The sequence below is a fragment of the Musca autumnalis genome, unplaced genomic scaffold (assembly GCF_047663935.1).
Source record: "Musca autumnalis isolate F117 unplaced genomic scaffold, ASM4766393v1 scaffold_4, whole genome shotgun sequence".
Classification (NCBI taxonomy): Eukaryota; Metazoa; Arthropoda; class Insecta; order Diptera; family Muscidae; genus Musca; species Musca autumnalis.
Genome location: NW_027411977.1, coordinates 46975981 through 46986816, shown reverse-complemented (window position 1 = coordinate 46986816; position 10836 = coordinate 46975981). Strand labels below are relative to the sequence as shown.

General features: G+C 34.3%; 1 protein-coding gene across 2 annotated transcripts; it reads left to right on the top strand.

Annotated features, from left to right (window-relative positions):
• dre4 (SPT16 homolog, facilitates chromatin remodeling subunit dre4) lies at positions 1-9639 on the top strand. Of its 2 annotated transcripts, XM_073986953.1 has the most exons (9): positions 1-638; positions 1310-1573; positions 1650-1949; positions 2015-3192; positions 3265-4131; positions 4197-4465; positions 8208-8358; positions 8624-8731; positions 8980-9639. In XM_073986953.1, exons 1-9 carry the CDS (start codon positions 570-572, stop codon positions 9170-9172), a joined length of 3399 nt encoding a protein of 1132 aa, XP_073843054.1. In that variant the 5' UTR covers positions 1-569; the 3' UTR covers positions 9173-9639. The 2 variants fall into 2 exon arrangements, with proteins under 2 accessions (XP_073843054.1, XP_073843055.1); XM_073986954.1 differs by lacking the exon at positions 8624-8731.
• The last annotated feature ends 1197 nt before the right edge of the window (positions 9640-10836 follow it).

Here is a 10836-nt window from a genome sequence, read left to right as displayed (position 1 = left end):
GAGGAGACAAAAAATCGTAAGACAAGTCGCTTAAATGTAAAACAGCACTTAGTTAAATTTTGATTTTCGTTCGTTTCATTCGCTGGAAAGACGACAGTTTTCCATTAATTAGATAAAATTCTAGAAAAATTAAATTAATTAAAATTAAATAAAAATTATAAAAAACATTTAATTTTTGCACAATTACTACTATTTTTTGCAACATTGCGAGTGCTAAAGTAAGCACGCTTGTCAATTGCTCGGACTGTCATTTATTTTATTCTTCTCTTTGTGTGTGAACGAAGATCGAGTATTTTTTAAGATTTTTGTCTGCTAGAAAAAAGTGAAAGAATTTATTGAACAAAATTCAGTAAAAATAATTTGTGTTGGCTTTTAAGCCTTTTTTGATTTTGTTTGAATAGCAAGGAAGCTGGTATTTTCTTGCATTTACGACTTAACTGGTGGGTTTCTATACTTTTGCCAGTTAAGCGTCGCGTCTGCTTTGGATTCGTTGGAAAAAGTAAAGCAATCAAGAGAAGTCATTATTGTTGGTTATTGTGGGCGCTCACAGCTAAAATTGAAGCATCAACATGTCGAACATTGTGCTGGATAAAGATACGTTCTTGAAACGAATAAAACGCCTCTACGATGAATGGAAGGTGAGTATGGAACTACTACTTGTTTTACTAAAAAAAATTATATTATTGTGAAATTGTTGCAAATATTTTAGGGGGAAATGTAATGTATTACCATTAGTTTGCATGTTTGTGCAGTGGAATGTTTGTGGGAATGCTAAAGTATTTTTACCAAAGTGTTGTTTCGTATCCCTCTTAGTCCCATTAATTTTTTTTTTTAATTTGGGCATACATTTTTTATCTATCACCATGATTTGAAGGAAGTTTTGTCCTCCATTAGTATATTGTGGGGAAAATTTCTTATCGCAATATTCAATTAAAACATATTCGTCTATAGTCCTATTTGAATACTTCGAAAAACATGTATAGTTTATTTGAATAGTTTGATAAAGATAATTATAGACTTATAGTTTTTATAATATTATACAGATTGCTTTTGGGTGCCCGAATGATTTCGGAAATCATGAAGAGCTTTTCAGGTATAGAGCAGTGACTAAAATTCAGCTTAGGACCATTTGAGAAACATTTTTGGGGCCGAGATATCGGTCCCAAAAGATTCCAAAAACTACAGTCACCGAACATAACAGGTTAGGTCATGTCGCTACAGTACCGAGTCAATAGTCCAGGTTAAATCTTTAAAAAATAACTTAATTCTTAATTGTAATCCATTCAATTCTCAACTTCCTTTTCCACAGAACCCTACCATAGCCCATGATGATGCCCTTAAAAAGGTCGATTGTATGATGTCAGTTGTGGGTGTGGATGAGGACATTGTTTATTCCAAGTCAACAGCATTACAAACATGGCTTTTGGGCTACGAACTAACTGACACCATATCAATATTTGCCGCGGATGGAGTCTATTTTCTGACCAGTAAAAAGAAAATTGAATTTTTGAAACAAATTGAAAATTGCAAAGTTGATGGAGTGCCGGAAATAAAACTCTTAGTAAGAGACAGGGTATGTATTAGAGATCCCTATCTTTTTCCATGTAATCATATTCCCAACTAATTCATCTGCTGCTTTCCCTTTGCAGAATGACAAAGACAAAGCCAATTTTGAGAAACTCAAAGAAATCATAAAATCTTCTAAAGAAGGCAAAAGATTGGGAGTATTTATCAAGGATGGCTTTCCCGGGGAGTTTTGTGAATCATGGAAAGCCGCCCTAAAGACAGCTGGTTTTGAAAATGTAGACATCAGTGGAGCCATAGCCTATATTATGTGCCCCAAGGATGAACCTGAAATTAATAATATACGTAAAGCTTCATTGGTATCAGTGGATCTGTTCAGTAAATATCTCAAAGATCAAATTATGGATATTATTGATTCGGATAAGGTAAGGAAAAGTATTGAAAATTTCTAAATGTAAATCCTCACAATTGTTTTTTTTTTTTATTTCAGAAAGTAAAACACTCGAAATTATCGGAGGGTGTTGAATCAGCCTTGACCGACAAGAAATATGTCACGGGTGTCGATAGTTCTTTGTTGGAAATGTGTTATCCCCCTATTATACAATCCGGTGGTCATTACAGTCTGAAATTCTCCGCCCTGAGTGACAAAAATCATTTGCATTTTGGTTCCATTGTTTGTTCATTGGGTGCACGTTACAAATCCTATTGTTCAAATATCTCACGTACATTTTTGGTCAATCCCACCGAGGAAATGCAAGAAAACTACAATTTCCTGGTCAATGTCCAAGAAGAAATTCTTAAGCTGCTGAAACCTGGAGCCAAACTCAATGAAATCTACGATCATGTTTTGGAATACGTTAAGAAGGAAAAACCAAAACTATTAGAGAGTTTCACTAAGACATTTGGCTTTGCCATGGGTATAGAGTTTCGTGAAAATACCATTATTATTGGTCCCAAATGTACAGCCGAAGTGAAAAAGAATATGGTTTTTAATGTTAATGTGGGTATAGCTGGCCTCACAAATCCCGATGCCCAAGAAAAAGAGGGTAAGACGTATGCCCTCTTCATAGGCGATACAGTTTTGGTGGGCGACCAATCACCGGCCAGTATAATGACACCCTCCAAGAAAAAGATTAAAAATATTGGCATATTCATCAAAGATGACAGTGAGGAAGAAGATGCCGATGAAAAGGAAGAAATAAAAGAAGATAAAAGTCAAACTATGTTGGGTAGAAGTAAACGTAATACTGTTCTTGATTCGAAATTACGTACCGAAACCAATACGGAAGAAAAACGTAAACAACATCAAAAAGAACTGGCCCAAATACTCAACGAAAAGGCCAAGGAACGTTTGTCCAAGCAAAACGATTCCAAAGAAGTGGAAAAGGTACGCAAAAACACTGCCTCCTATAAATCAATGAGTCAAATGCCACGTGAACCGGAGGTACGAGAGCTAAAACTCTATGTGGATAAGAAATATGAAACGGTTATAATGCCTGTGTTTGGTATACCAGTACCATTTCATATATCAACCATTAAAAATATATCACAATCTGTTGAGGGCGAATACACTTATTTGCGTATTAACTTTTTCCATCCCGGTGCCACAATGGGTCGTAATGAGGGCGGTCAATTTCCCAATCCTGAGGCCACATTTGTGAAGGAACTGTAAGTTAATTAATTTAAATTTTCTACACATTTAAACAAATTGCTAATGTATTTTTATTTACTATGTTACAGTACTTACCGCAGTTCCAACATCAAAGAACATGGTGAAGTTGTAGCACCCTCATCCAATTTAAATAATGCCTTCCGTCTTATAAAGGAGGTACAGAAACGTTTCAAGACGCGTGAGGCCGAAGAGCGTGAAAAAGAAGATCTTGTTAAACAGGACACACTGATATTATCGCAGAACAAGGGTAACCCCAAACTCAAAGACTTGTACATACGTCCGAATATTGTTACCAAACGTATGACCGGCAGCTTGGAAGCTCATACAAATGGTTTCCGTTATATCTCGGTTAGAGGAGATAAAGTGGATATCCTCTATAATAACATCAAAAGCGCATTCTTTCAACCATGTGATGGTGAAATGATTATTCTCTTGCATTTCCATCTCAAGCATGCCATTATGTTTGGCAAAAAGAAACATGTCGATGTACAATTCTATACCGAAGTTGGTGAAATCACTACAGATTTGGGTAAACATCAACACATGCATGATCGTGATGATTTGGCTGCTGAGCAGGCTGAACGTGAATTGAGACACAAACTGAAGACAGCATTTAAAAGTTTTTGTGAAAAGGTTGAATCAATGACCAAACATCAAGTAGAATTTGATACACCATTCCGTGAATTGGGTTTCCCCGGTTGTCCCTACCGCAGCACAGTTACACTTCAACCTACCTCCGGCAGTTTGGTTAATCTTACTGAATGGCCACCATTTGTTATTACCTTGGATGATGTGGAATGTGTACATTTTGAACGTGTACAATTTCATTTGAGAAATTTCGATATGGTTTTCATTTTTAAGGATTATCACAAGAAGGTGGCCATGGTAAATGCGGTACCGATGAACTTGTTGGATCATGTAAAGGAGTGGTTAAAGTAAGATAATCAATTTGTTGAAAACTATTACCTTTTTAATGTTGTTTTTATTTGTATGCTCTTAGCTCTTGTGATATCCGTTACACTGAAGGTATTCAGTCACTCAACTGGGCCAAGATCATGAAAACCATTACCGATGACCCAGATGGTTTCTTCGAACAAGGTGGTTGGTCTTTCTTAGATCCCGAATCGGGTAGTGAAGATGAAAACGAAGAAGCTGAATCTGAGGAAGATGAAGCATATGAACCAACTGATTTAGAGTCTGATGCTGAATCTGAAGATGATTCTGAATATTCAGAGGCATCGGAAGATGATAGTGATGAGGACAGTGAGGGTAAGTTTAGTTATTGTTTTTTTTTTTTTGTCTTATTAAGGCGAAGAGTTATTTTAAAGTGATATTTGAATTCATTTTCTTTCGAGTTGAGCTGTTATGACCTAAGAGGTACATTCAAAAATTAGATAAGATATAAATATTACAAATATTATAATATGCGATAGATAGGGAAGGGGAAGTACTCTGCCATTTAGGATTTCATGATTGAATGTCATCAGCTATAGTGACGAACTCGTGTTATGCTAAGTAACGAGTTATCAGGGTTCTGAAATCATTCTGTAATGATTCTGTAAATCATTTTTTGGTTACCGACAAGAATCTGTTAAATAAAAACGCAAAACTATGAATGGAAGTTACAAATTACAGTTGACAACACTTTAGCTATCGGAAGGACTTGCCGCGAACTTTATTTTGGTTTATAACTTGCCGACAAATTTTAATTACCTAAGATTAATACTGACTTTTGTCAGTAAACAGAAATGAGATAGAGAATCCCTCTACTGAAACCCCGATCACATTTGACACCCCGCCTATTGCCAGAATTCCAGTTTTAATTTGCTTATTTCATTTGAAATTCGAAATATTTCACTTGTAATTTGAGAATTCCAATTGAATTTCGGATTACTTCATTTGTAATTTGAATTTTTTCATTTGTATTTCGAATTATTTCATTTGTAATTCGAATTTTTCTTTTTGTAATTTGAACTTTTCTATTTGTAAATCGAAGTTTTTCATTTGGAATTTCAAAAAAAAAGGCATAAGATGAATGTAGTGGCTGGACTCAGAAAGTTTTGAAATTTTGTCCACTGGTAGGCCTTGGAATGCTGTTTACGCCAATATGTATATCATTCATGGGAAATCCGTATTTCCCGAGATATAGGCTTCGAAAGTTCCGAAAAACCATATGACTTTTGACAAAAAAATTAATTTTGAAAAAAATATGATCGCGTTAGCCCTGTTTAGCATCTGTCCATAGGAGAAAGTCTTAAATCCCGGCCGAAGGCCGGCTATTTTCGACAAAAAATTAATTTTTGAAAACTTTTTGTGAAAAAAACAATTTGAATTACAAATGAAAAAATTCAAATTACAAATGAAATAATTCAAATTTCAAATGGAATTCTCAATTTACAAATGAAATAATTCGAAATTCAATTGGAATTCTCAAATTACAAATGAAATAATTCGAAATTCAATTGAAATTCTCAAATTACAAGTGAAATGTTTCGAATTACAACTGAAATTATTCGAATTACATGTGAAAATGGTGTAGACTGATAACTACACAATATTCAGAAGTAATTCGAATCATTTTTATTGTAATTCGAGAATTACATTTGTAATTCGTAATTCGTACATTTCAATTGTAACTCGAGAATTCCATTTGCAATTCAAAGCATTTCTATTGCAATTCCATTTGTAATTCGTTACATTCTATTTGAAATTCGAATTTTTTAATTTGTAATTCGAAGTTGTCCATTTGTATTTGAATTATTCCATTTGTAATTCGAATTATTTCATTTAAAATTCGAAATGAAAAAAATTACAACATTTTTATTTGCCTTGGTTATATACTTGGCTTTTCGAATTACAAATAAAATGTCTCGGATTACAAATGGAATAATTTGAATTTCAAACGGAAAAATTCGAATTACAAATGAAATAATTTGAATTATAAATGTAATAATCCAAATGTCAAATGGAATTTTCGAATTACTATTTATTTATTTATTCAAATGTTTCGAATTACAAACGGAGTTCTCGAATTACAAATGGAATAATTCGAATTACAAATGGAATTTTCGAACTACTATTGAAATGTTTTGAATTACAAATGAAATATAAATGAATTACTTCTGAAAATGGAATAGTCAGTCCAGTATTCGTACTCGGAATGTGTATGTGTGTGTGCGGGGTAGCGACCCAGCAAACCAAATGTCGGATGTTCGACACGTCTGAACAATTTCGGAAGCAACGTCGTTCTGATTTCTAAACGATATTTCGGAGCGGAAATAGTTCAGATTTTGTACCGATTTCGGAACGAATGTCGGAAAGAAATTTCCTTTCCGAATTTCCCAGGGATTGTCTTCAGATTTCGTTACGAAATCGGATCGTAACGTAAAATTCCGTCTGAATTTTGTTCCGATTTCGTTAAGATGTCGGTACAATTGGTTTGCTGGGGGAATTACTTCTGAAAATGGTGTAGTGGAATTTGGATTGCAAATCCATCACCTCATTTCTAGTACGATTCGTACGCTGTATCCATCCTATCTTTGAAAACTTCGTGCCTTGTTCCGATTTTCGATAGGCAGGACCAAAATTCTCTTTCAAATTTTAGAATCTACGATCTCATCTCATCGATCTTCCCAACTTCGAATTTAAAAACAAAAATGTTGCGTTGGTGTGATTTGTTGTTGTTGTAGGAGCATGAAACCTACGTAGAATCATAGAATCGTAGATTTGTTACAGCGATAGGATGGGATTTGTTAGGTTAGGTTTGGGGATATGCAGCCACTAACTTGTGACTGCGTCATTCGGAGACCTTCCGGCCCATTGTGATCATACAGTAGAAAAAAGAGGAAAATGCTGTAAAGAAAAGAGGAGATGGGAAAGAGAGGAGAGAGGGAAGAAATAAAAAGAGAAAGTTATTAAAAAGTAAAGAACAAATAAATTACAAGAAAGTTTAAGAGGGGAGGAATGGTTTTAGAGAAGGAAAAAAGTTTTATTTTTATGGTAGGCAGAATATTTGAAACATCATTTACGCGTTCAGGCTGCGCTGTCCCAGCCACTTCAGATTTTTGATGATGTTGTAGATCACAACAGGTTCCACAGTTGAGTAGAAAGTTAGACACGGTGGAAAGTGAACACCTACTAACCTATGTCGTCTACGAGCCAGGGCTGGACAACGACATAGGAGGTGCTCGATCGCCTCCAACTCCTCCTCATCCTAACAGAGTCTCCAGTAGTTAGACTCATCCCATTTGATAGTAAAGGTAGGATATATAGGATATAGCAGTGTCCAGTGATGACTCCCGTCGTTACTCTAACTTCAGCTTTACTCAGGTTCAACAGAGAGTTCGTTCTTTTGACTGACAGAGACGGCCATATGGATCTTGCCACAATGTACCTAGGTTCATTATGCCACAATTCACTGTCTCTTTCGTCAGAGAACGCTTAAATTTTTTGGAAGAAATGACAAATGGGTGGTTTGTTGGAGTCAGCGATAGCTAGATCTGTAGACGGCGATCCTCGTCTAGCTAATTCATCTGCTCTTTCATTACCCAGATAGTCGCGGTGACCTGGTACACAGCATAGCCGAATGCCGTTAGTTAGCGTTCCCAAGGCTGATCTACACTTAAGAGTCGCTTGACTATCCACAATGATAGTCACCGGTTCAAAGATTACTGCATCCAAACTTTTAATTCCGGTGCATTCCAAATTGCGAAGATTTCAGCCTGGAAGACACTACAGTTGCTGTCTAGCCTGTACGTGTACTCAAGAGATAGATAATGAAGATCATGAAGAAGACATGATGCAATGCAATGGAGCAGCACACCAACGGTGTCTAATTGTTTCTCTTATTTCCGCCATGGAAAAAATAATCCAGGCCAGACATTCGGGATATGTCCATCCGCTATATAAAAAGCCCCGAAGGCCTGCTTGTATTTTTGTATTTTTTTATTGTTGTGTTTGTTGCCTTTTTACTGATTTGTTTCTTCTATATTTCTCTTTTTTTTTTTGATAGAGCTTGGTTCAGATGAAGAATCTGGTAAAGATTGGTCCGATTTGGAACGAGAAGCTGCAGAGGAGGATCGTAATCGTGACTATGACGTTGAAGTTGACAGAAAACAAAATGGCAAACATCATTCTAAACACTCAAAGAGTTCAAAACACAGGTAAGTCATGTTTTGATTTCTGTTATTTATGGTTTCCGCTTAGTTATGTGTTTTTTCTTATGAAATATTCTATGGGGTTATTTGTTCAATTTGATTTCATTGATTTTGAGTTATTGGCATTCTACTGATGAAAAATCTATTTTCGATTTTAAAATGTAAACGACAAAATTTTCGTCTCCCTTTATATGTATATTTATGCATGAATGTATTTCAATTCCAAACTGAATTTAATAACAATTTGTTTATTAATGTGATTAAACAACAGTCGCCGTGATCGAGCTGTACAAGAGCAAAACCATAAGAAACATCGTAAATCTCATTCCTCATCTTCGGCGAATGCCGTCCCAACGAAATCTACAAAACACACAAATAGGTTTGTGATTATTGTTCTTGTAAACCTAAATTCCCTTCTTGAACATCTACACACAATTCAATATTTGGCATAAAGACCAACACATTCGTTATTGGTTTTAACACAAACACGGAAACAAATTTTGTAAAATTGTTATTTTTCTAAATTATTAACAAATGCACACGTCTTAGATTAAGATACGTTTGGAAACTGTCTGAATAAATGCTAACAATTCTTTTTTGTTTTATTTCTTTTCTACTTCTAACCAGCCCCGTGAAATCATCCCACAAGGATAAACATCACGATCGTAGTCGTGATAAACATCATTCCTCCTCCTCATCGCACAAAGATAAAGATCGCGACAAGAATCGTCATCACAGCAGCAGTAGTAGTAGTCATAAACGTTCTCGAGATGATAGTCGAGACGGTGGCCACCATAAATCTAAGAAATCGCGTCATTAAACAACTTTTCGTCGCTCTAATTCTAATTTAAATTGAACTTTTTAAGTTTTCCTCTATTTTATAAAATCTTTTCCACTTCCTGTTTTCTTCTATCCATCCCTCCGTGTTTATCATTTACATTCGTTAAATATACTGTTTCTTTTATAAACTTTTTAAGATTGCAGTTTCTTTTTTTTTGTTTCTATTTTCCATTATGAGTTCAAAACAACAACGGAAAAACTTTTACTGTCTTGTTTGAAAATACTTTCTTTAAAAAAGTTTTTTTCCTATGAAAATCATTTTGTTTTTCGTTATACTTTGCATTTGTCCCGCGACAAAATAAAATTTTCTTTTAATGTTAAAATGCATCTGTTTTCCAAAAAAAAGTTATATTTCAACTGCTGTCCCATAAACAAAAATGTCATTTTTTTCTATACAAGATTTTAAGTTTATACAAAAGAATAGCAACAATAAAATGTTCAGAAAAATATGAAACTGTTTTTTTTTATATTTTATTGATGTCGGAACTTTATTAGTTTATCATCACAGAATTTTTTTTAATATTATGTAAAAAATCTTTGAATTTGCCAAAGGTAAATACAGTGGAGGCCTCGAATAAAAATACTTCTGCATGTTAAATTAAATAAAATTACAAATTTAGGTTTAGTTCTGTGGTTTTCGGAGAAAAAAACAAGTCCACTTTTGTCATTTTTCCGTAGATTTTTCCAAAGCAAAGTTCCCTTTTCTTAATTTTTCAATTAATGTTCAGATTTACATGCGAAAAACAATTTATGTTAAACTCCACAGTTTATCAGAAAATTTTTAAAAAATTAAATTATGGAGAATAAAGATAAAGATTAAATATAAAATCTTCTTAAAATTAAACTAATTGTAGGATATATCCCTCATACAATGGATACATTGGGGTTATGACTTTTTGACCTTTTTTTCTCAAAAATGATTGAACGTTTACCTAGGAACTTGCTTTTTTATTGTTCTGCCTTTTTCATTGATTACCTGTTACTGATGATTGTTTACAGAAATCACATTTATAGCGTTATTTTGAAAATAGGCTATCGTCAGATGCTTTGTAGTTTTTAAACTACGTCAAAATATTTCAGCTGCACACTCATGCATTGTTCCCGCGAAAAGGCATCTAAATGTATTAGAAATAAAAATGATACATGTTTGCTTTTTTAAAATGCGCAATTGTGACGTTTCGAAGTACATAGCTTCGCATTTGTTAGGTAATACTGCGTTATGAAACACAATACTTCAGACATTTGCAGTAATTTGCCAAGCATCTGACGATACAGAAGTCAGCCAAAGGTTACAACGCACACGTATTGAATCAGCTACTTACCTTATTAGTAGACAGCGGAATCCTATGCAAAAGCATATATGGTTAGGATGGTCGTAGAGAAAATCTGATTAAGACAGAAACTCGTTTTATTACAAAATAAAACGAATTAGGCCCAGAAATGTTTGCATATTTTGCATATTTTGACATATTTTTACATATCTGCATAAAATGAGCATATGCAAAACCATATGCAAAAATATATTCAAGGATTTGTGCTCTAAATATCCCACCGAAATGGCTGAAACTTGGTATTAAATCTTCGTTAGGGGTATGCAACTTTACAACTGAAATATGTCCGCATAGGTCCACGTCTTCATATAGC

What these genes read in the sequence shown, in the direction of transcription:
- dre4 (XM_073986953.1), top strand. Translation starts at nt 570, where the DNA reads ATGTCGAACATTGTGCTGGATAAAGATACGTTCTTGAAACGAATAAAA. An exon ending in GCCTCTACGATGAATGGAAG is followed by an intron (nt 639 to 1,309) that starts GTGAGTATGGAA and finishes CCTTTTCCACAG; the next exon opens with AACCCTACCATAGCCCATGA. An exon ending in TAGTGATGAGGACAGTGAGG is followed by an intron (nt 4,466 to 8,207) that starts GTAAGTTTAGTT and finishes TTTTTTTGATAG; the next exon opens with AGCTTGGTTCAGATGAAGAA.